The 26878-nt window shown below is 40.3% G+C and overlaps 1 protein-coding gene across 3 annotated transcripts in view; it reads left to right on the top strand.

Annotated features, from left to right (window-relative positions):
• The window catches only part of LOC126475226 (cyclin-dependent kinase 14), a 182277-nt gene extending 156859 nt beyond the window's left edge, over nucleotides 1-25418 (top strand). For all 3 annotated transcript variants that reach the window (XM_050102902.1, XM_050102901.1, XM_050102900.1), the window contains 3 exons: nucleotides 1973-2134; nucleotides 15302-15392; nucleotides 22966-25418. In XM_050102902.1, coding sequence (XP_049958859.1) covers nucleotides 1973-2134; nucleotides 15302-15392; nucleotides 22966-23036 — 324 coding nt within the window. In that variant the 3' untranslated portion in view covers nucleotides 23037-25418. The remainder of the gene's footprint in view (nucleotides 1-1972; nucleotides 2135-15301; nucleotides 15393-22965) is intronic.
• Nucleotides 25419-26878: the final 1460 nt, after the last annotated feature.

Here is a 26878-nt window from a genome sequence, read left to right as displayed (position 1 = left end):
CTGAGCAGAGAATTGCCCTCAACAAGCACAAGAGATATATGATGACCCCTGGTAATGATGGAGATTACAGGATGGTACATAACAGTATTATGAAAAGGAAAGTTGCCACTCAACATATAGTGCAGACACCGAGTTTCAGATGGGCATAACAAAAAGACTGCCACTAATAAGCTTTTGGCCAGCAATGCCTTCATAAAAAAATACACGACAGACAACTTCACAGCCTGTGCCATGTGGATCCTTCCCACCAATACCAGCTTTTCTGAATTGCGCAGGTGGGATCATTTCCTGCAATACATCCTACATTCCGGAAACCCTCCTGGCCCCAACCTTCATTTTTCATCGGCTTAATCCATCCAGCCCCTTCCCTGTTCCCATTCCAGCACTACACAGTCCTCATTCCATCATCACACCCAATCTTTTTATCTCTCTCCTTTTTCGCTACCCACCTCCCCCCCCCCCCCCCCCCCACCTCTCACCAGCTCTCTCACCACCTCATCCCTGCGCATCCCCAGCAGCACCTCACTGTCCCCCACCCCTACCCTGCTACCCTCCCTCCTCCCTGCCCCAGCCTCCTCCTTACTCCCACCCAGACACCACTCCCATCATGCACTGGTGCTGCTGCTTGCAGTGTGGCTTCAGATCCCAGAGACTGCAGTCGTGTGCGAGTTGCATTTACAAATGTACACTTCGGTGTGTGTGTGTGTGTGTGTGTGTGTGTGTGTGTGTGTGTTTCTGCCAAAAGCCCTGCTGCCTGAAAGCTTATTTCTGACAGTCTTTTTGTTATGCCTATCTGCGACTCAGCATCTCCGCTATATGGTGAGTGGCAACTTTCTTTTTCATAATAATGCTCTAGATTCTTAGACAGTTAAGAATCATCCATCTAGATGGCCTATCAAAAAATTGGCTTAATAGGACACCATGTGACTGCCGTGACTATGCCATGGTTTTATTAGAATGTATTTCCAAGAAAGTAGCTGTCATGAAGGACATAGTTGATCATCTGAATATGGAATGAGGTAGTGGGTTTCATATTGGTAGTATTTTGTAAGGATAATGGTTGATGCAACATGGCTCTGAGTGTTGAAGATGCTGAAGTTCAGTTTGGTGATGTCAGTGGTGACAGTCAGGGAGGTGGTTGGTAATGGGCTAGGAACTATGCTGATTGTGTTGAGTCAATGAAGAAAGTTCATGGTTTTCTTGCTACAGGGCCTTATGCTACAGGCAACGGTTGGGAAAGTTGGTAAACTGGGACAGAGATCTTTTCTGTGGGAGCACAGTAACCAGTTACATAGAAGCATACAGGTAGGCTAGGTTTGTGAATTTTGGGCTTCGTATTGAAGCTAGAGGGAATTGCAGGGAGGGTTGAGGGGGTGGAGGTTTTTGAGATTCTGTTGAGCATTTGGTATTTCATTGCTGTGGCAAGGCATGCTGGTGGAAGAGGCATGACCATTGAGAGAGACCATCTGCTAGCTGATATGATTCATGGCCATAATGGAGGAGCCTTTATATCAATCTAAGATGATCAAGTCGGGGTCTGTTTAGGGCTGTGGTTCACTGATCTTAACTGTAAAGAAGTTTGTATTATTGGGAATGGTCCTGTGAGTGAAATGTAATGCAAGATGGGCAGTGAGAATCTCCTGCAAGTAATCAGGTGAAGGAATGTTTTGACATTCATTTTCAGTGGCACTAAAGTGTTTAACAGTTGCATGCTGTATTTGAACAGACATGTAATGAAGACTGCAAACTGTTACTAATCAGAACACAAATAGTATTAAATATCTCTGTGGAACACTTGCAGGCATTTCATTTCATTTCATATCATTGCTTTGAATTATGTTCCAGCAACTGTTAAGAGTGTGTGACAATACTTCATCAGTCCTGGAACTGATGGAGTAGATTATGGAGATGAAATTTTCTTACGGAAATTGTTTTTCATAGCCATTACATTTGTATGCTTCTTTTTGTGCAGGTGCTTGGCACACCAACAGAAGAGACGTGGGAAGGAGTTACTCGCTTGCCTGGCTATAAACCACACAAGCTGGGGTTCTATCGTGGTCAGAAACTTGGCTTGACCTTTCCAAGGCTCTATGATATAATGGAAGGCGAGAATATGGCATCTGCACTCTTACAGGTTACAAATCATTACTTTCACAAATTACGAATTTATTCATTAAAATTTCATGGGCAGGTAAAGAGCAGAATCATATTTCAGTTCTTTCTGATTTCAGTTATTCTTCACTTTCTTACTTTCTTCTTTCCATAGACAATTGGACATTTGTTCTCTTACTGCTTTTTTCTTAGACTGTTGTTGTCCACTCTGTATAAATGTAAAATTATGGTATGACTTTTCTTATTTTAGTGTCTATGTTTTAAAATGTTTTCTCACTTTTACTTTCTAGGCTTTTGTACTTTTAATTGAAACCAATTTTTTTTCATTCTTTTCTCTTATTTATAGTTCATCCAAGTTATGATTCAATACTAAGGATTCACTGGTACATAGGTTTTCTGGTTCACTAAAGTGATGTAATGGTGTTTATACACATCTCATATGCACCTTGTTCTGAAAATATTTTAAGTCATTCATATCATATTTCTGTGTTGCATATTTTGCTAATTCAACAACACAAACGATCAATTTTTGACAGAAAATTAAATTGGATAGATAAAAAAATCTACTCACCAAGCAGCGGCAGAACACACACATAAAAGAAGGTTGCAATTAAGCAAGCTTTTGGAGCCAGTGGCTCCTCCTTCAGGCAGAAGGGTTGAAGGGGAAGAAAGAGGGGTGAAAGAAAAGATCTGAAGAAGTCTAGGAAAAGGGCTAGATTTCGTGAAAGTTATTCATGAATTTAGAACCTGGTGTCTAGTCTATCCTTGTTATATATCTGTTCTAATCTGAATTAAGTATTTCACTGGTGTTCAACTCCAGTTTCAGGATTAGATTTGACAGTGGGGAATTCTTTGGTTATTTTATTTAGAGGTAATAGTTCTGTGGACCACTTCTACTGCACTTCTTGTAGATGAGTGTCACCTGTTCTTTCCTCCCGAGAACAGAGTGCGGTTTTTCGTTCAAGGGATCTATGATAGTTAGAAGAGGGACTTCAACACTGCTGACACTAATACTTACTTTATGCAGCTTTTCAGAGGTTCTAGGATTAAATTGGGGCAATTATGTTGCATTTGGTTTGTGAAGGAACATTTGAGAAAGGAGTTAGCATTTCAGCTTTTGCTTTGCTACTCTCAATTTCAGTTCCTATATCATTCTGCAGGGACTGGACACTAACTTTAATAAAACCAGAATTTCTTCGTGTTTTGTAAAATATCATTGAATATACTCTGCTATGGTGGTCATGACGGCATCATGCATCCTTGTCTCGACAGCCAGACTTGTTTCATTCAGCATCTTTCTATCTATAACCCTATGCTTTGTTTTACAACTATTATGCAGTGATTTCTGTTTCTTTAGAAGTTTGTTCACAGTGACTGTATACCATGGAGGTTCCCTCTCATTATGTACTATTCTACCTGGGTACAAATGTCCTGTGCATGGTCAACTATTCTTTCAAACTATTGTATGATAGTAGTACATAGATCGATGTAATAAATGCTGCTCTAGTAAGAAACATTCTCAAGTGTTTTTGAGAAATTGTTCAGTTTCATGAACCTTTTGAATACCATACAAGAATACCAACCATCAAACAGGCACATTATTGCAACCAGTTAAGGCAGCAGTCTAGAAGTGTACCTGAGCTGCCTTAGAGTCATACCATTTTCTTTTTTGTCTGACCTTCCACCAAATACTTCTATCACTACAACAAATCACATTCCTTCAGAAAGGAACAATAATGATAACCATGCTAATCATTCTGGGACATTCAAAATGAGGTAGATATATAACAAGAAACTGTGACAAATTGAAAATGTATCAATACATTCATATGCTTTCTATTCACTGGTCTTCAGTAAGGAGTTGATGTTTTAAGTACCGGTAACTATAAACTGTCTCTTTTTAAATTTAAGTTTTGAGGGATTCCAAGCACGTTTAAACTCTGCCTTAGATGTCTGGACTGTTCTAGCACCTTAGGTTCAGATGCATTTCATGATGAAATGGCGAATTCCTCTTTGGATTGTCACCTAAGGTGGAGCAATTTTAGGGGATTTTCCATTCTCCACTGAAATTAAAAATAGAAGGAGCTACAGATTCCTAGATAAGATCAGCTATTCAATTTGAATTGTCCGTAAACCTCACTCCCCCACCCCAGTGTTTTAATTGGCTAATTCCTCCTAATGTTTTCAGCATTATGAATGAAAATTCTCTTTTGCCTTTGAAATCACAGACTTGATTTTATCAGTAACCTTAGAGAGGGGCTCTTACTGTTGTTGTGGTTTTCAGTTTGAAGATTGGTTTGATGACCCCTCTCCATGCTACTCTGTTTTGTGAGAGCCTTGCATCTCCAAATAAATACTGCAACCTATATCTTTCTGAATCTGCTGACTGTATTCAAATCTGTATTCCCACTATGATTTTTATGTCCCATACTTCTCTCACGTACTAAATTTGTGATCCCTTTAGGTCTCAGAATATGTCCTGTCAACTGGTCCCTTCTTTTGGTCAAGCTGTGCCACAAATTTATCACCCCAGTTATATTCAGTATTTACTCATTAGTTACATGATGGACCTATCTAATCTTCAGCACTCTTGGACCCATCTAATCTTCAGCGTTCTTCTGTAGTTTCACATTTAGAAAGCTTCTATTCTCTCTCTATCTAAACTGTTTATTGCCCGTGTCTCACTTCCCTACAAGGCCACACTCCAGACAAATACCTTCAGAAAAGACTTTCTAAGACTTACATCTGTATTTGAAGTTAACAAATATCTTTTCTTCAGAAACACTTCCCTTACCATTGCCAGTCTATATTTTATATTCTCTCTACTTCGGCCATCATCAGTTATTTTGCTGCCCAAATAGCAAAACTCGCCTAGTACTTTGTGTCTTGTTTCCTAATCTGATTCCCTTAGCATCACTTGATGTAATTTGACTACATTCCATTTTCCTTGTTTTGATTTTGTTGATGTTCATCTTATATCCTCTTTTCAAAACACTGTCCATTCCATTCAGCTGCTTTTCCAAGTCCTTTGCTGTCTATGACAGAATTACTATGTCATCAGCAAACCACAGAGGTTTTATTTCTTTAATTCCTGTTCCAAATTTTTATTTGGTTTCCTTAATGCTTGTTCAGTGTACAGATTGAATAGCATCAGGGATGGGAGATTCTTATAACTGCCATCTGGTTTCTGTACAAATTATAAATAGGCTTTTGCTCCCTGTATTTTACCCCTGTCACCTCTAAAATTTGAAAGAGGATGTTCCAGTCAACATTGTCAAAAGTTTTCTCTAAGTCTACCGATACCATAAATGTAGGTTTCCTTTCATTAACGAATTTTCTAAGATAAGTCGTAGGATCAGCATTGCCTTGCATGTCCCTTCATTTCTCCTGAATCCAAATTGATCTTTCCCATAGTCTAACATAACAGTCGTGACACTTCACCTACTGCGCCAGTGGCATGCCAAGTGGTCAGTAAGTAAAACTGTTGAGTTAGGTGTGATCGTGAAAGCGAATAGTAGTTTATTTTTGTGTGTATAATAGTTTTTACAAATGGGAACATTGAATAGTCCAATAAATGCAGCAACAAGATGATGATACCACATCTTTTTTTAGGTTTCCTAAGGACCATGATAAGGTGGGTAGATCACGTAACTAATGAGGAGGTATTGAATAGGATTAGGGAGAAGAGAAGTTTGTGGCACAACTTGACTAGAAGAAGGGATCGGTTGGTAGGACATGTTTTGAGGCATCAAGGGATCACAAATTTAGCATTGGAGGGCAGCGTGGAGGGTAAAAATCGTAGAGGGAGACCAAGAGATCAATACACTAAGCAGATTCAGAAGGATGTAGGTTGCAGTAAGTACTGGGAGATGAAGCTTGCACAGGATAGAGTAGCGTGGAGAGCTGCATCAAACCAGTCTCAGGACTGAAGACCACAACAACAACAACAACAACGACCATGAGGGATATATACCATCATGTCACAATCATCAAGCTTCACTTGCATAGTACATCTATATTAATGACTAACGCTTCATTTTAGGAGCAGAAAATAGCTAGTGAATAGCAGACAAGAAGATCTTATGAAAAAAGATCCTGTTTACCTTTATAATAGTTGTAAGACAAAAGAAATTATTCACATAGTTGAGGAAGATGAAAATTTAAGAGTGATGCAGGACTGGAATTCAATATTAGGAAAAAGGAAGAGAACAGCAGAACATGGACTGGGGGAAAGGAATGAATGAGTAGTCTGTCAGGTAGAATTTAGTAAAGAGCATACTTTAATCATTGCTAACTCTTGATGTAATAATTTGTGGAAGAGACCTGGAAGGTTTACTGTTGGTCACATAATGGTAAGAGAGATATGGGAACCAGATTTTAAACTGAGACATTTCCATAGGCAGATGTGGACATGTACCATAACTTGTTGGTTATGAATTGTACATTGTAAATTGCAAAAAGGTAAACATTAAGGAGATGGGACACAAATACATTGAAAGAACCAGAGATTGTTGACAGTTTTGTAGGAAGCATTAGGCAATGTTTGACTGATGTAGCAAAGAATCAAATAGGTAGAAAGACAAGAACTTGTAAAAATCTTTTGATGACGCAGGAGGTATTTAATTTAATTGACAAAAGGAGAAAATAAAAAGAAAAATAGCACAACACAGGTCAAAGGGAATGTGGACATGTAAAAATGTCTGGCAGAAAATACAAAATAGCTGAGCAGGAATGGCTAGAGGGCAAATGCCAAGATTTAGAAGCGCACACAACTATTGGAAAGATACGTACCACCTATAGGAAGTTTAGAGAGAGACCTTCTGGGAAAAGAGAAGTGACAATATGAATATTGAGAAAAATGATGATGAACCAGTACTATGCTAAGAAGGGAAAAAGAAAAAGGTGAGAGGAATTTACATGGGGTTCTACAAGGGAAATGAACTTGAAGAAAATATTACAGAAAGGAAAAAGGAAGTAGTTGAGAATGATAGGTGACATACAGTACTGTGAGAAGAATTTGTCACAGCATTGAAAAACTTAACTGGAAACAAGGTGTTTGAAGCAGGCAATGTTCCCTTAGGATTATTGAAATCCTTGGGAGAGCCAGCATGACAAAACTGTTCCACCTGGAATGCAAGATACATGAAAGAGGTGAAAATTGCATCGACTCAGCGAAGAATGTAATAATTTGCATTACAAAGAAAGCAGTTGCTGACAGTTGTTGAATATTACTGAACTGTCAGTTTAATAAGTCATGCTTGCAAAATATTGATACTAGTTAACAATATTATGAAAAAGGTTGCTTGCGACTCACTGTGAAGATGACAGTTGAGTTGCTTACTTCAGAGTGGGGCAGTGATGGGGGAGGGAGTGGGAGACAGTTGGGAGGGGGGGGGGGGGGGGGAGATAGTCAGCACTGCCTGGTGGAGCATGCAGGGACTAGGTGGCAGGACAAGGCTGTCATGTGCAATTTTGGAAGGCTATGGGGAGGGAGTGGGAGTGTGGAACAGAAGAGAAGCAGAGAAGGGGAAAAGAAAGGTGGGTGTGCTGGCAGAGAGCAGTGCACAATGAGGGTGGAGGGATGTGAACTGGGAAATGATGATGGGATGGGGCAGAAACTATTGAGTGTAGGGTGAGGAGGGCCAATAGGTTACTGTAGGTTGAGGCGAGGATGATTTCGGGAGAGAGAATATGTTGTAAGGATAATTCCCATCACCGTGGTTCAATAAAGCTGGTGCCGGAAGTGAGGACCGAGATGGCCTGAGTTGTGAAGGAGCCATTTATGTCTAGCACATTATGTTCAGCTACCTGTTATGCCACAGGGTAGTCCACTTTGCTCTTGGACAGTTCGGAGGTGGCCATTCATCCTTGTGGACAGCTGTTTAGTAGTCATACCAATATAAAAAGCTGCAATGATTGTTGCAGAGCTGATATGCGACATGGCTTCTTTCATAGGTGGTCCGACCTCTGAGGGGGTAAATAGTCCTGTGACAGGACTGAATAGGAAGTGCTGGGTGGGTGCATTGGGCAGGTCTTGCACATGGGTCTTCTAAAGGGTTAAAATCTGATTGAGAGTGGCATAGGGATGGACTGTAATATTATGGAAGTTGGGTGAGTGTCAGAATGCCATTTTAGGAAAGGTGGAAGGTTCTTGGGTAGGATGTCCATTTCAAGGCATGATGATAGGTAATCAAAGCCCCTGATAAAGGATGTGGTTCAGTTGCTCCAGTCTAGAGTGGTATTGGGTGACGAAGTGGGTGCTCCTTTGTAACTTGTTCTTGGGGGTGGTGGTAGGATCGGAGGTGTATGGATTTATGGCATGGAAAACCTGATGGCTGACTCTGTCTGGAGAATAGTGCCTGTCTGTAAAGGCTTTTGTGAGACATTCAGCATACTGGGCAAGGGAGTTCTTGTCACTTCAGATATGCTATCCCAGGACGGCCAGGTTGGATGGGAGGGATTTTTTTTGTATGGAAGGGATGGCAGCTTTCGAAATGTGGGTAACTATTGGTGGTTGGTTTGTTTAATATGGGTACACATCTGGGTGGAACCATTAGAGATAAGCAGGTCAAGGTCCAGGAAGGCGGCACACTGGGTTGAGGAGAGCCAGGTGAAACAAGTGGGAGAGAAGGTGTTGAGGTTGTGAAGTAATGAGGATAAGATGTGTTGGCCCTGAGTCCAGATCATGAAGACATCATCAGTGGACATGAACCAGGGGTTTGAGAGGCTAGGAAGGTTTCCTCCAGATGGCCCATAAACAGATTGGCATAGGAGGGTGCCATGCTGATGCCTGTGGCTGTGCTGCAGATTTGTTTGAATACATTTCCATCAAACAAGAAGTGGTTGTGTGTTAGGATAAAATTAAAAGGTTGTTCTTAGGAAGGAACCTGGAGGAGGATTATGAGGCCAAGTTCGAGGTAAGGAAAACATGGAAGGTGATGGTTAGGAGGGGGGAGGGAAGGGAGAATCATGTTGGATGATGCTAGAACTGGAGAGACAGGGTTTAATGTTGTGATTAGGTTGCCTTTGGTTGGAGTGATTGGTGGCAAGGAAGTGTTTCACGACAGGGACTGGGAGAAGGATAGCAAGTCTTTGGCAGGTCTTTGGCAGGTCTTTGGCAGGTCTTTGGCAGGTCTTTGGCAGGTCTTTGGCAGGTCTTTGGCAGGTCTTTGGCAGGTCTTTGGCAGGTCTTTGGCAGGTCTTTGGCAGGTCTTTGGCAGGTCTTTGGCAGGTCTTTGGCAGGTCTTTGGCAGGTCTTTGGCAGGTCTTTGGCAGGTCTTTGGCAGGTCTTTGGCAGGTCTTTGGCAGGTCTTTGGCAGGTCTTTGGCAGGTCTTTGGCAGGTCTTTGGCAGGTCTTTGGCAGGTCTTTGGCAGGTCTTTGGCAGGTCTTTGGCAGGTCTTTGGCAGGTCTTTGGCAGGTCTTTGGCAGGTCTTTGGCAGGTCTTTGGCAGGTCTTTGGCAGGTCTTTGGCAGGTCTTTGGCAGGTCTTTGGCAGGTCCAGCTTGATTAAATTAGGGTGTAATGCTGAAGGTGAGCTCTTAGGATAGGGCTAAGACTTGTCTGTGGCTGAGGATTTTGGTGGAAATGTTGTCAAAAGTATTCTGGGATTGTTTCGTCTTTGCATTTAGTGTAGTGTTGGCAGGGAGTTTCCTGGATGTGGCTAACTGGAGGGCAGGCTCTGGGTGTTAAGAGGGGTTGATGAGGAGCAGCACTGTGGGTAGTACAGAAATTCGATAGTGGTGCCCTAAGGCGGCAGTAGGATATCAGTAGGCTTGATAACTAGAGTGTTCTTTCAGGTGCTGGAGTGCAGGGTATTCAGTTTTGTTTTCCTTTCTAAAGAAGGCTTTGGATGAAAACTCAGAGAGTAAGTCTTTTTGTTGTGCTTGTCTGCAACTCAATGTGTCATCTTTATGATGAGTAGCAATCTATCCTTTTCATCATATTGTTGATATCCCTACTACTCATTTCACATGAAACATCAAGAAATTGTCTATTTGGTATTGGAAGTAAGTGTGAGGAGTAACTGTTGTGGAGGGAGACAAGGGTGTGAATACAGCTGTAAGTTGCAGTAATTATTGAGAGATTAAGAGGATTTTGTGGGATAGACTAGTATTGAGCATCTTTGGAATGAACACCATAGCAACTAGTTTTTAATACATCCACAGATAATAGGATAGTGATATTAGACAAGCCAGCTTAATACAGCAATAAACCTAATTAAAATTAGCAAATTTATGTGTAAACACAAATAATTACTTGCATATCTTGTGTCATGAAGATTTATACACTGTGCACAGTGCTCTTCGCTATGCACATACTTACTAATAAGGGAGCATATGCAGAAATGGAGAAAAAACTGTGATAAACATGTATTGCAGTTGTAACCTGTCTTAATTGTCACAGCTGTGTGAAGTGAACTACTTCGTATTTTTCTACAGTGGGGACAAATAAGTACCACTTATTGCTCATTAACAGTTCCTGTATCTCTCAAAGACAATATCTGCTGTTACATGTTTTGTGACAAGGAAAACTGTTTACATTGCTGAAAGTTAATAATAATGATTAATTAATTAATTAATTAATTAATAATGATTAATTAATCATTTAGATCACCTATATGGTCCACATCCTTCATTGTTTTGTCCCTTTTGTTAGCTATCACTTTCGTCTGTCATCTTAACACTTTCTCTTCTTCAGTGTTTTATATATACATAAATAAATATTTTCGTCACCAACTGTGCTAGTTTCATCTTCCTCCTATTATCTTGTTCCGTTTATAGTCCTCTTCTCTTTTTTATTTATTGATTTATTTATTCAACATTCCATAGTTTTAACGTTCGTTATTCGCTGTTTCCCAGCCAACAATCACTGCCAACAATCTCTTCCACACCTACCAGTATCATCCATTTCCGTCGATTTCTTGTTGCTGGCGATATTTTTGTGCCATTGGCTATCTTTCTCTGCCACAAGAAAAATTTTTTGGGACATTTCTGCCCCACTCGCGATCTTTTTTGCGGCACTCGCGATCTTTTTTGCGGCACTCGCGATCTTTTTTGCGGCACTCGCGATCTTTTTTGCGGCACTCGCGATCTTTTTTGCGGCACTCGCGATCTTTTTTGCGGCACGCGCGATCTTTTTTGCGGCACGCGCGATCTTTTTTGCGGCACGCGCGATCTTTTTTGCGGCACGCGCGATCTTTTTTGCGGCACGCGCGATCTTTTTTGCGGCACGCGCGATCTTTTTTGCGGCACGCGCGATCTTTTTTGCGGCACGCGCGATCTTTTTTGCGGCACGCGCGATCGCTTTTGCGGCACGCGCGATCGCTTTTGCGGCACGCGCGATCGCTTTTGCGGCACGCGCGATCGCTTTTGCGGCACGCGCGATCGCTTTTGCGGCACGCGCGATCGCTTTTGCGGCACGCGCGATCGCTTTTGCGGCACGCGCGATCGCTTTTGCGGCACGCGCGATCTTTTTTCGCCACTCGCTATCTCTGTTTTTGAGCTACGTGTGTTCTTTTTCCCCTGATCTGGACGTACTTGCTTGGTCTGGCCAACTTTTTCCGTATTTTTCTTATTTACTGGTCTTCCTTTGGTATGGAACATTACCAACACAATTTCTTTCCTTCTCGTCCTTCCCTCCGTGTTTTACTCCTTCTTATGATTACTATTTCAACTTTAGTTATTTAATTTCCCTATCCACCAGTTACCCACTATGTACCCTAATCCTATACCACATTATTTACATTCATTCCGGAAACATGCATTCACTGTAGCCAAACTGCAATCCCACATACTTTTCCTCCAGTCCTGCTTAACCTTTGGAATTACCCCTAAAGGGCTTACCTTAAAAGTTCCCATCTCTGGGTGCAATTCCTCCTTCCACCAGTCTCTCCTGGACTTCCAGAACCTTCAATCCTTAGCCCTTACCCAACTTGTCCTGAATCTCTACACTACTTCATGTAACCACCACTCCCAACAGCTCCTATCTCTCTTCAAAGTCCTCCACCTCTCAAACCCTTGCTTGGAGAACACACTGAGGAACATCATCCTAGAAGCCAGCTGCAAACTTGAGTTCCATGCCACACAACACCTGAAAAAACTATCCACAGTGCTAGTGCAACACCTAAGAAGTGGGGTCCCTCTCCCTATCCCTCACAAACACCAACCACAACAGAACCTTCAACAAACCCCCCTCATAGCCAGCAAACCTAGCCTAGCCACCCTACTCAATCTCCCCATCCCAGCACATACCCCACACAGACCAAATCTCAACTATAACCACAGTCAAATGCCACATATCACCACTCCCAATTCAGTCCTAAACCTCTCATCCAGATCCCTCTCTCCTCCAGAGACATCTGTTCTATCAAAAGGCTTAACCTTTAGCCCCACACCTAAATTCAACCACACTGCCCTGGTTAAAGATCTCCTCTCATTCACCCGGAACCTCAACTGGAAATATCACTTCACTACCCAAACACAGCCCCCAAGTACTAGACCCAGTGTTGAACCCTGTCTAGAACAGTTTCGACTGCCTTCTCAAAGGGATCCTCCTCCCCTCCCCCAAAACCATCCCTTGCAGACATTTCAGGAATTCCTCACATCCAGTGTTGCCTCCCAGTCTTTCTTGAAGAACATCCTGACAACCCCCAACATCACCCCAGCTGAATCCCATGCCATTAAAGAGCTGAAAATAGACCACTCTATTGTCATCCTCCTGGCGGATAAAGGCTCCACAACTGTCGTACTTGACCATGTGGAGTATGTGGCAGAAGGACTGCGTCAACTCTCTGACACCTCAACCTACAAAGCTGTTACCCAGGATCCCATTCCCTCCATCCAGACTGAGCTGCAAAATATCCTAAAAATCCAAGGTCCCTCACAAGGCCTCACAACGGCTTCCATAGACTTACTCACTCCACCTGAGCCACGTACCCCTACCTTCTACCTATTACCCAAAATCCACAAAGAGAACCATCCTGGCCGTCCCATTGTAGCAGGCTTCAAATCCCCAACCGAACGTATCTCAGCTCTGGTAGACCAGCACCTACAACCTATCACCCGCAGACTCCCATCCTACATCAAAGACACAAACCACTTCCTAGAATGCCTCAAATCCATTCCCACTCCTCTCCCACCTGAAACCTTTCTTGTCACCATAGATGCTACATCCCTTTACACAAACATCCCACATACCCATGGTCTCTCTGCCCTTGAGCACTACCTCTCCCAACGCCCACCCGAAGATCTTCCAAAAACCTCGTTCCTTATCACACTTACCAACTTCATCCTCACCCATAATTACTTCACTTTTGAAGGCCAGACCTACAAACAAATCAGGGGAACGGCCATGGGAACCAGGATGGCTCCCTCCTATGCCAACCTCTTCATGGGCCGCATGGAGGAGGCTTTCCTAAAGACCCAACAGCTGCTTCCCCTGGCCTGGTATAGGTTTATAGATGACATCTTTGTGGTCTGGACTCATGGTGAAGAAACACTCCTTAATTTCCTCCATAACCTCAACTCCTTTTCGAATCTGAATTTCACCTGGTCCTTCTCCAAAACCCAAGCCACCTTCCTGGATGTTGACCTTCATCTTGTTGAAGCTCACATCCACACCTCTGTCCATATCAAACCCACAAACAAACAACAGTACCTTCACTTTGATAGCTGCCATCCTTTCCACATCAAACGCTCCCTTCCCTACAGCCTAGGTATTCGTGGCAAACGTATCTGCTCCAGTGACGAATCCCTCAACAACTACACCAATAACCTGACCAGTGCTTTCCTCTCCCGCAACTATCCTGCAGATCTTGTCCACAAACAGATTTCCCGAGCAATACATTCCTCCCCGTCCAACAACAATGTTCCTACCCCCAGACCACACAGAAGCGTCCCCCTTGTCACCCAATATTATCCTGGCCTCGAAAACATCAACAAATTACTCCGCCAGGGATATGACTTTCTCAAGTCAACCCCTGAAATGAGATCATCCCTTGACAAAATTCTCCCCACACCACCCAGAGTTGCCTTTCGTCGCCCCCCTAACCTCCGTAACATCCTTGTTAAACCCTACAATATTCCCAGACTACCTTCTCTACCCAGCGGTTCCTACCCCTGTAACCGACCCCGCTGCAAAACCTGCCCCATGCATCCGCCCACAACCACCTACTCCAGCCCCGCTACTGGTAAAACATACACAATTCAAGGCAGGGCTACGTGTGAAACTACACATGTCATTTATCAACTGACGTGCCTGCACTGCACAGCCTTTTACATCGACATGACAACAACCAAACTGGCTGAGCGAATGAACGGACACAGACGAACTGTCCGCCTAGGAGATGCCCAATACCCAGTAGCGGAGCATGCCCTCCAGCATAATTCTAGGGACCTAGGAACCTGCTACACCGTATGTGCCATTTGGCTTCTCCCACCCAACACCAGTCCCTCTGAACTGCGGAGATGGGAACTTGCACTCCAACACATCCTTTCATCCCGCCATCCCCCTGGACTGAACCTACGTTAAACAACCTCACTCCCATTCACTCTTCAGTCTTCTCCTCTTTCCCTTTCCTCTTTAGCCATTCACGCATCTTTTCATCCTACATAGTTGTGTTTATCTTTATACTTTACTTCTGTATGCATCCTCTTTGGTTTGAAGCTGGCACAGTACTTACAGTAGAATATCTTTGGCTTCCCTCTGACAACCATGTCTCCATCCTTGCTACCCTCCCTGTTTACCTTTCCCTGTTGCTTCATAACCTGGGTTGTGAGTAACTGAATCCACTTTCCCTTCTTCCCTTTTTTCCCCCCTCTCTCCTCCCTGATGAAGGAACAAAGTTCCGAAAGCTAGGAATGTAAATTTTCAGTTCTGTTTTATGTGTATCTATCGGCTGTACTGAGCTGAGGTAAGTACTGGCCAGCCCCTCTATCTCTTTGTTAGTAAAAGTTAATAATAAAACACACACATGTCCTTGTAAGTGAGAAGTGATTGTTCATAAAATAAATGAGAATAACTTGAGTATGGAATAAGTCACAGGTATTGCAATTGAGGCTAGAGGAACAGAAACTGTGAGATAACCATTTGACTGAGGTATTAACCATAAAAGTGTTTAGTGAAATTATTGGCTCTGTAACGTAATAAGAGAGTAGAGTCTTCAGTCAGTTTCTATTTTCTCATTTTACAGCTCAATCCAGACAACAGGATAGGTGCAGAAGATGCACTGAGGCATCGTTACTTTGCCTCACTTCCTCGGAAGCTGTATGAATTACCAGATGGTATGTTACCATTTAAAATTATTTTTCTTTTACTCATATTGCAAGTACATTCTAAGACAAAAAGCACCACTAACAAGCTATGCAAATTGGTCGCAAATCAGTATTAATACAGGTATTATCAGAAAATGGAAAACTGTAAACTTTGATGACTGATGGATGAATGTGTGATGCTACAGCAAAATTTCACTGCTCAGCTTGCAATGATAGTAAATAGAGGATATGTCCACACCAGGGCATAAAGTCCTCAAGAATTTCGTTCTGTATACTGAGTTTGAAAGTAACTATGTCTCAGACAGATACGTGAACAATACGTCAGCATTTGAGAGAGGATGTGTTATTGACTTAGTCAATTTGAGAAGCGGTTTCTTTTAAATAAATCATCCATTTTATCTGAAATTGTAATAATTTGTTTGTCTGTGCATGTACATCATATATACTGATTTCTATCCCATTTTGATATATCCTTCATGTGCATTGCTTTTTTTTTCCTAGAGTGTATTTTAGGACCTCTGTATATTACTTCTTCTGCTCTCCAGGAGATGCACACATCTGCTTGTTCTGTTATTTAGAGTGAAAATAAAGACTGCTGTTGAAACAGTTTAACTTACTACCAGTTTTCACTTTAAGATCTACTCCTAGAAAGAATAGAAAAAGATCACCTCATTGGTATTAATGTGTGTCATGTTTTCCACACATTTATTGAATATTAAATTAGTACTTTGCAAAGTTCGTGTTACGGATGAGCACAAAAAGCAAGAAAAGACTAGGGAGCAAGTTCATTGAGTAGATAACCCACTCTTGTCAAATGTTACCAAAGGAGTATTACATTATCATAGCCATCCAGTGTATGAGTCACCATAAAGTGTTCTTGTCTTCATTATGTGACACATTGTAGAGAAGTTTATGATTATTAAATGGTACTAGCACAGTCTGATAGCAAAAAAACTTTACACCACCACCATCGCCGCCGCCTCCTCCTCCTTTGCTCCGCCTACTAATCAAATTCTGGAGAAGAAAACTTCTACCTCTTGATTTTTAACTGGCTACCTTCATGTTCATCTCAGTTAACTGTTATGCATTGGTATTGGAGGCGCGTACTTCATCTTCAGCCAGTTAAACAGCTTTTCATTAAGTTTTTCAAGTTTAAATCTCGGTCCAGTACAAAATTCTGCATATGAAATGTGTCAAACAGCATGGAATGTTCACAGGATCTTGAGCTATTGTTACTAGAGTTTGTGTTGATGGAAAAGAAAAAATATTGGGAACAAACAAAGAAGAGGAGGAAGAAGAATAAATTTTATGGTACAGACACTGAATTGCCATAAGATATGAGGCTGTCTTTTGAAGGAAAACCACAAATACAAAAAGCTTTACATATTGCAAACTTGTTGTTGTCCTGTTTTCCTTAAGTTAATACAGAAACATTATAATTTTGTCAGTGTCAAGGGTGTTAGGCTAGTTAGGATACCCAATTCGTATTCAGAAGCATATGGTTTTCAGTTTTTCTGCCATTTTGCAAAATTACTGCAGGTGAGTGCCAGGATGTCACCTTAAATCAGCTGCATTCATTTCCTTCCCATAAATTGGCCATCTTAACTACTATTTCCACCTTTTGCGATATTCACATTGGTGAGACTGTACACTCAAACCTGTCTTACTTTCCATTTATTCAGTAATGTAACAGGGAACATCAGTTTAAATGTCTCTCTGTTGGACAGATCATTTATAAAGTGTGTTGGTCACACCTGTATGTATGCAAAATGTGTGTTCACATTAATCTGCAACAGAAACTACTTGCACATTTGGTTATTGTACATTTTTGTTAAATTCTGCTGCTGTTTGACTATACAGTGTGTGTGTGTGTGTGTGTGTGTGTGTGTGTGTGTGTGTGTGTGTGTCCAGCAGCTTAATAGTATGCTTGAATAGAAAATTAATCACCTGGCATGTTAAAGGTAGTACGAGGAGTGCTCAGCAAGCAATGCAAAACTTTTTTTTCTGAAAGCAGGTTGGTTTTGTTCATAATTCCAATACACCAAATAGTTCTCCAGTCTTTAGGCTACAAAATCCTATTTCCAACAAAATCTCTTTTCAATGTGACAACCGTGTGCCACCTTACTGGAAGGACCTGTATGGTGCCACTCTGCTAGTTGACATCAGTCAATGTCTTGCTGTAGCAATAAACTTCCCCTCATCCAGGTACTGCTTGCCGTGAAGTGTGGGTGAGGAAACACAGTCCAATGGAAGTTCCATGAGCTCCTCTATTGAGCCCTTGTGTTGTCATGGAGAAGGAGAAGCTCATTTGCATTATTGTGGTGACGAACCAGCTGAAGTCGTTTCTTCAATTTCCTGAGAATACCACAGTACACTTAAAGAGTTGATCATTGCACTGTGAAGAAGTACATCAAACAGAATAACTCCTTCAGTCCCAAAAGACTGTCACCATGACTTTACTGGTTGAGGGCACGGCTTTGAACTACTACTTTGTAGGAGAGGTGGTGTGGTGTCTTTCCATGGATTGCCATCTGTTTCCAATTCAAACTGATGAACACATATTTTCAGTATCTGTGATAAGCGATGAAAAATTGTAACAATAAGGGCTCGCAATGCACAAGGAATGCCACACTGATGGTCCTTTGTTGCTCTTTATGGTCTTCTGTTAAGTGGTGAGGAATACAGAGGGCACACACCTTGTGAGTATTACAACAGGTGGATGAGCATGCCAGCACTACCAACGGAGACATCCAGTTGTGCAGCAAGATGTTTGATTGTGGTCTGTCAGTAATCTTGACTGAAAGTGTCCGCACACTCCAATGTTGCAGGAGTCACCACTGTATGCGGCCAGCCAGCATGCGCGTGAGGTCGGGCTGGTTTGCTCGACCTTATTGCAATGTGATAGATGCCTTGTCCAATGACTCACCAGGCATTTGTTCATTGCCAGGTCTTCGCAGACATTTGTTAAGTACCATCCGCAGCTCGCGGTCGCATTCTCACTTCCTGAGCATGGTGTCCCAGGTTCGATTCCCAGCGGGGTCAGGGATTTTCACCTGCCTCCAGATGACTGTGTGTTTGTGTTGTCGTCATTTCATCATCATTCATGAACATGGTGAGCTTCAACTGAGCAAAGTTTGGGAGTTTGTACGGACGCTGATAACCGCGCAGTTGAGCGCCCAACAAACCAATCATCATTATTGTCATCATTAAGTACCTATGAATATCTGTGGTTTTCCACCAGAAATTCAGTGACAGATGTTTGCTTGGAACGCATCCCCATTACAGACACCATTTTGAAGGCTATGTATAGTGTTGCCACCTATCAGAACTTCATGAAATTATAGGGGCTGAGGTGGTAATATTCCAAGATGTCCCACAACAAATTCTGCATTTTTTCAATTGAAGTTGGCCAAAGGAAAGTGTGTCACATTACTTACTGAATGCCTCTCGTAGTATCTGCATGTATATGGTAATGGATAAGTTATAGGTGCTGTAAACAGTCAAGCAAGCGTAGTGTTAATTTTACCTGTTTGTTCTTAGAGGATAAAATGTAACATAGGTTACGAAAATTACAGATGTAGCAAATGTAATTCTTCCAGTTGTTGTATGTCACAAGTGTGTCGCCATATATTACATCACCTTCCTGTTGGTGGTTGTTGATCTAGTAGAAATTTCTAACCAAACTACAGCCAAAAGTTGACCACAAAGAAGCAGATAAACAGCATATGTGTTGGCTCAAGATTAAAATTTGTTTGCCATCAGGCAAAAAAAAAAGTGTAGGACATTAATGCTGGTCCTTGCCAGCTCTTTTGTGAACAATCAATGCAGAGTGCACTGCATCACTGGGACATTTGAACTAGAGTTGCACATATGAAGTTCTTGGTCACTCTTGCCTGTAAAACACAGTTACAGTAAGTAGTAGAGCTACAGTGGCACACACAGTGGACCACAGAAGACTCTAATCAGATTGTGTGCTCATATATTTATCTGTCTTATAAACATAAGATGTGTAAACATAAGATGTGCAGTGTTGTGATCATTGTAATCCACAGAAAGATTATCTAATGGATTACATGCATTGGATGGTGAGAGTGGGAGATATATCTAAAGATGATGTGAGGACATTTTAGTTATACAGAATTGAGTCCTTCAGCTGAGGTGGTGGATAATTTGAACCAGAATGCCTACAGGGAGCTATCAGGAAACTCTATATTGTCATGTTTCCATCTTAATGATGACTGCAGAATTACCAGTTGTTGTGACAAAGTTTACTGATGCGAGACTTAATAAACATTGCTGTCATTTCCAGTAGCTTGTTTCAGACTATGTGAGCAGTAAAGATGAAAATTTCATATCTAACACTGACAATGTTGAGCATCAATGGCCAAAGTTAGAGTATGTAAAATACGCCGTAGAAAGTATCTGCCAGGCAAGGTAGTGAGGGACAGGAAAGAGCTGGTGTGGTTAGACAACCTCATTAGAAAGCTTCTACAAAAACAGATGGGGCTTCATTGCAAATATAAACATAGCTGAAGCGTCACAGACAAACAAAAACTGAACAAAACCAAAACTCGTGTAAGGAGAGACGTCTGTGGAGTATTCAATGTATTCAAAAGTAAAATTCTATATACCGACTTAATGGAAAATCCTAAGAAGTTTTGGTCTTACATTAAATCAGGAATTGGACTGAAGCCATTTGTCTAAACATTGAGAGATCATAATGGTATCAAAACTAAGGATGACACAAAAAAGACCAAAGCACTGCATATTTCTCCAAAACTGTTTCACTGAGAAAGTTAGCATTTTAGTTCCTCCTCAAATTGTCACGTGAACTTCAAAATGACAGATACTGAAAGGTGTGACCATGGGATAGAAAAGCAACTGAAGTTGCTCAACAGATGAAAGGCCACTGTGCCTGATGGGATACTAATATGATTCTACATAGTGTGCTACAGAACTAAGTCAGCTGCAGTGTACATCAGGCCACTGGAGGAGTGACGTGTTCCTGGTAATAGAAAAAAAAATGTAAGTCATTCCTATTATCAAGGTGGGTCATTGAACACACACACAAATCCATAGTTCTAAATCTCTGACTTGGACCAGTTGTTGATTTTTGGAATGTTTTATGTACACATATTATGACATTTCTGGAGACTGGAAATCTCCGCAGTAGGAATCAACACGAGTTATGAAAAATATTCTGTGAAACCCAGCTTACTCTGTTAGTTTGAGACCCATAAAGCAATAGGTACTGGTGCCCAGGTTAATGCAGTGTTCTTTGATTTAAAGAAGGCATTCAATACAGTTCTGCACTGCCTCTAAAGAACAAAATATGAGTATCTACAATACCAGACCAGCTGTGTGATTGAAATGAACAATTTCTGGCACACACATCACAACTAGCATATAATTTCCAGTGGTGATAAATCTTCAGTTGTAAAAGTAATTATGGGCTTATCCCATGGGAGTCTTAAAGCACCATTAGTATTCATATTATATATAAATGACATAGTGGACAGTGTTGAAAGTTCCATGAGGCTTTTGGCAAATGATGCTGCTGTATAGAGAAAAGATGCAATGCTGGAAAATTATAGGGAAATGTAGAAAGACCTGCAGAGATTGACACTTTGTCCTGGTAATTAACCCTCAACATAAGCAAATGTAATGTACTAAGCATGAATAGACAGACAGTCTAATTATTGTACTATTATATGACTATTCTGCAAACATTGGAAGCAGTCCATAAAACATGTAGTAGTATGTATATGAAGTGATTGAAACTGGAATGACCACATAAAACTAACCACATTCAAGGCAGATGTCAGACTGAGATTCTTTGGAAGAATCCACATGAAATGTAGTCCATCAGCAAAGGGACTAGTTTACAAAATACTCATTCTATCAGTACTTGAATATTTCTCAGCAGTCTAGGAGCTGTACTAGACAAGATTGATAGAGGAAATAGAAAAGACAAAGAAAAGCAGCACATTTTGGTACAGTTTTTTCTAGTAAGTGCAAAAGCATCATGGAGATGCTCAGCCTATGCAAGTGGCAGTCACTGCAAGAGAGAGACGGTCCACATCATGGTGTGGTTTGCTATTAAAGTTTCGAGAGTATGTATTCCTGTAAGAGCCAACACATGTTCAAATATTGGTTCCTCATATGCTCATGAAAAGACAGATGAACATAAAATCAGATTTGAGCTTGCACAGACTTACCAGTAATCATTCTTCCCATGAACTGTTTGTGCCTGGAACAGGAAAAGGGGGACGTGATCCTGGTGTACAAAGTACCCTCCATATTACACCATAAGACTGTTTTCCAGAGTATAGGTGTAGATGCAGGTAGAATTCACAGATTTCTTTCTCATGAACTTACAGGAACTGTGACATTAGTACACACATACCTAAAATTGTAATAAAAATTATGAAGTTTGAGAAGTTTTGTCGTATTAAATTTTAGGTGCTAAAGGGGTATTATGTCTAGTAGAAGCTGCGTTTTTAATGTACAAACTGTTTATTTCCATTTTTTTTTGTTTTGTAAATTTCCTTTAAGTTAATTTTAGATTACTTTCTTTGTTTAGCATATAGCACATGCCACTGAACCAAATTAATAACTAGTCAAAATTAAACAAAAAAAATTAGTGTTATTAATATTTTTGGGAGAAGAGGTTTGTGTGCTTAGCAGCTAGCATAATAAGAAAAAACAGTTGGGAACTCAAATTTGTAAAGTCATTTTTAGTCTCAGAACCTCAGAATGTTGTAATGGTGTTAAGATACCATTTAGATTTTTGCTCTTCAAACCCCCCCCCCCCCCTCCCCCCCCCCCTTTCTCTTGTGTTCCCTGTATGTTCTGAAACATTTTTGCCATTGCTCTTCTTCTCTATCACCCTCTTTGTGCTTTAACTACTTTCTCTTTGTTTGTTGCTCTTTCCTATTTCTAAACATTTCTTTCCTCTTTATTCTCTCAGAGTTAAGTGTCAACAGAGTTAAGTGTTCATCTTTTGACTTCTTTTTTGATGTGCTGCACATCGTTTGAACACATTGTCATCAGGAGCTAGGTGGTGGTACATTTGTGTTTTGTAGTGGGTTTAATGTTCAGTGAATTTGCTCTGGGATGCCCATGGTTGCACCTCTGGGTATGAAATATATACAAGTATTTAAATAAATGAATCAATTATCCTCTTCTTGTCAAGCTAGGGTTGCTAATAATAATGATACCATTGTTCTTTATTTATTAAGTTCAAATATTGTATTTAGCTCCAATATCACTAAAAGTTCACACATTCTTCTGCTTCACAGGCAATCTATGTGCTTATAATGTCTGGCTTACTTTCTCTCACATTGCTAAAGATGATACTCAAAGAGGAAAACTAATCTGGCAGCATGTATGATGATGATCATAGAGATGTTGGAAATTATGGAAACTAGCCATTGTTGTATTTCTAAATTTGCATATCTTTGTTGTGTTCCTGGTGGGCGCTAAAGAGATTTTCTTCTCTGCCACAAAACTGAAAAACTCTTAAATGGATAGTGTTTTCTGGAACTAAATGTGTATTTACGTACATAATCTTCTTTTTCAGAAAACTCCATCTTTAGTGTAGAGGGAGTCTACCTGTTTCCTGAAGGACGGTCTTGTTCTGTGAAGACCTGAGGTTCGTGGGAATTTGCCATATATTCACCACCATCATGAAAAATGTGGCTGATGGTTGTACTGAAGCTTATTGATGGCCATAAAATTGCCTTGGTGTGTGTGAGAGAGACAGACAAAAAAAGTGACTTGATTGGCTGTAACTTGTTGACACCATCAATATTTTTGTTTATTTCGGATGGAACAGCTCAGGGACGATTGTTATGACTGTTGAGATTTTGACGTTATGAACATTGCTTGCTCAAATCACATTTGCTTACATCTACTGAGAGTACAATAAAAGTGTTCTCAGCACATGTGTGATCTGTCTTTAATGCAGTTTTGTAATAGCCAAGGCAATATGTACCAGACGGAACATTTTTTTCTAAATAGGTACAATGTTGTGTTTCAGAACTGCCCTTTATGATTGCAGTACTTTACAACTCGAATTTTAATAGTGAAGATGAAAATTTCCCCAATGAGTGAAAAATTAGTAGAATGAAATTAAAAAAAGTACTTTTAATGGTGAAATTTAAGCGGAGAGGATAAAGTAGCAGTGCATTAGCAAATCTATTCTAATGGCTTTCATCGAAGAAAACATTCTCACTTGTTGCCATAAATTTTGCACGGCTCTGCACGTTCATTCCTTCCAGAGTGCTCAATTATTATTGTTGATCTACTTATTCAGGCTGTTTAGCAAGATGATATGTATTGATTTGTAAATAAAAGTTAATGTGAAGACATCTCTCTGCTTCTTACAGTGTATACTTTCTGTGCTTTGTTCAATAGTCTGAAGTAATGTATGCACAAATGTGTCATGTACTGCTCTTAGTCATTGTATAAAAATTTATGTGGATTATGGCAAAGGAATAGTTTGCTGGGAATAAGCTGTTTCGGGAAGACCCGATCAGTGTGTTCTAGATCTGAAATGTGATTTCTCTATTGACAGCATGTGAAATGTTCCTGTTTCATTCTGTTTACATATATTTTTTAGCAACTGTATATGATAAGGGGCCAACAGTTATATGTAAGTAAAATAAGAACTGGATAAATTTGTTGAACCATCAAATTCTGTCTAGTGGTATTTTCAAATAACACTGTAAGCGCACATTTGTGTTGAGATACTGACTGAAATTGTCAGTAAATATAGCAAAACAAATGGATTTGCTTGGTAACTGGATACTTCTAATGTTCATGAACAGGGTGTTTCAATTCCTACGATATTCTTGTATGGTTCACTTGCTTTTGGCCTTGAAGAGTGTATGTGCTGTTGTTGGTAATGTTGCTATTTTCTTAAAATTCGATTTGCAGTTTCTCTATTTTAAAGAAAAGTCAATGAACGATATACACTGCACTGAACTGTCAGATTCTATGTAATATATTTTAGTTGACTATGTATTCATGATGTGCCAAATAACTCTTTAAGTAGCAGTGTTTCTGCAGTCAGCAGTCTGTGGCATTTGAACTGTGATTTTTCAGAGCATTAGAATTGATTCATGACAATCCCATTTTACTTCCCATGCTCTAAAACCAAAACGGTGGAATAGTGAGGCTTAAAATTACTTTCATTAGTTTAATGAAGTACAATAAAAAAATTAGATTAGGATGATGTGACATGTTGGTAATTTTAGGTACAGTAAATCATTTTCAGCCACCCACTTATTTATTAACTGTGGGAGTTTACTAGTATATTTTTATAAGCATTTGAATTAGTGTAAATTATGATCAGCACACATTCTCCCTGTAATGTGGGAGAAACAGTGAAGCACAAGAAAACCTTCTTACAGTTTTTCAGAAACAGACAATATTTTTCTGTTTTTTTGCTTCAGATTCCAGATTTTATCCTGAAATTAACAGTAATATTACATTAACTTACCAACATGGGGCAAACCAAATGTTTGTCTCTGGTTAAGTTCGAAGTTCTTAATCACTTACCTGTATTTACTTTTTCTTCATTACTTTGATGAGAAGTATTAGGTCCAACATGTCACCTCAAGTGGGTTGGTCAAATTTAGGTATAGAGGGTAACACAGTACTATGTTTAGGAACTAGGGAAAAAATTCAGAAGTGTTTTGAAAGGGAGAGCACTATTCCATACTGCACCAACCCTTGTCCTAAGTTTTTACAAATAAATCATTTGAGAAACAATTATGTTCAGACAAAGCAGTTTTACAGATATTAACAGAGGTGATTAGTAGCACATACATCTTCTGCTTGTGTACTGAAAGAAAGAGCAACAGACTACAAACATTTGTATGACTTTTCAGCACCTCTTAGTTTACATTACAAAGAGTAATTTAATATTATACATGATAATATACATGTAAAATTTAAAATGTAAATAGTTATTGGTTGTTTATACCACTAAAAATCATGATCGGATACTTAATAAATGTCTCTTTGTAATATTGTGGTTTTTTTGTAATCCCTTCACTTGGACCTTTGTCATTATTTAATTTTTGTGCTTTTGTAAGACATTTTTCTTATTTTGATGATACAGTTAGCTATGTATCTGCTCACATATATTGTATATTTATTTTTTCATCTTTTACAAAGATCTAGTTTCAAGAACATTGCTTCTGAAGAAACAGCACTAAAGATGTTGATGTGCTAAATGTAGTCATAGTAGAGTAGCTACGTTAATGCCTGTGAATGTCTAGCACATTCTGCAGAATGTACTTAATATCAATTTATTGTATCCAGACTTATTCCTCACTATTTGTTTTACACAGCTGTGGAAAATACTTAAATTTTAATATTTGTCAAGAAATGGTGTCCTTGGAACCGACAGGACTCTACGAACTGCACATACAGTCCTGAGGAATGTGTTGCCGACAGCACCACCTACAAAATTTCCTTGTGTAACCTCAGTTTCCTGCCTAAGCATAACTAATATTGCAGTATCCAGAATACCCAAGCTACTTGTTCTGGTTATGTCTGCCATGAACACCTGTAAGCCAAGGTATCTCACTGGATATATGTCAAACTTACGAAACATCCTGGTTGTCATGATCTCTCAGGTTTTCTCAGTATAGTTGAATAAAGTTGTATTTTCAAGTATTCAGCCTAACTGCTGATTCAGTTTTCTGCACAATATTTAGATGACCAGTCCACTCATGGATTTAAGGTGCTGCAAACTGTCTTCTTGTTAAGTGTTTTCTGCCTGGATTCTAACCAGACTGTGAACTTCTGTTGGTGTTATGCTGCTATTTATAGACACAGTGCCTGTTATGCCCCTTCTATGCTTATTTGTTTCTCTGAACCCACACTGTTAAGGCATGAAACACACATTGCCTCAGTGTAGTGGCTGTAGTTGATGAGAGGGCCAAGGAGAGCCTAATAGATTGAGTACCAGACACAAAGCCTTGTTTAAATTGAAACCTCCATGCCAGTTCATTAGGCTTTCTGACATCTTTATTTTTATACTCCTTAATTTCACTGTCCCAGAAATCAATTATTCACAACATGATTCTGGTCTCATCATATTTGAATCCATGGTTATACAGAGGGGTCCAAAATATGTATCCACTGTTTAAAAGTCCATAACTTGCAAATTAATTGATGGAGTTGTCTCATTTTTGGTGAAAGTGTAGCTTAAAGTGCAACTTAAAGATATCGCTATAGGTGTTCGAAATGGTCACCATTAACATCCACACACAAACGATGCCGCCGAACTGCAGCACGAACTACTAACTGCAACGTGTACAGTTGGATATTTGCAAATGAATGTATGATGGAGTCTCGAAGTTCATCCAATGTGCGTGGCTTTTGTCGATAAACGACGTCCTTTAGTGTTCCCCACAGGTAAAAGTCCAGAGGAGTTAGGTCTGGGGAACGTGGTGGATACTCCACAGCACCTCTACCGC

This window comes from Schistocerca serialis, chromosome 4 (genome assembly GCF_023864345.2).
Source record: "Schistocerca serialis cubense isolate TAMUIC-IGC-003099 chromosome 4, iqSchSeri2.2, whole genome shotgun sequence".
Classification (NCBI taxonomy): domain Eukaryota; kingdom Metazoa; phylum Arthropoda; class Insecta; order Orthoptera; family Acrididae; genus Schistocerca; species Schistocerca serialis.
This window is presented reverse-complemented; position numbering and strand designations above follow the sequence as displayed.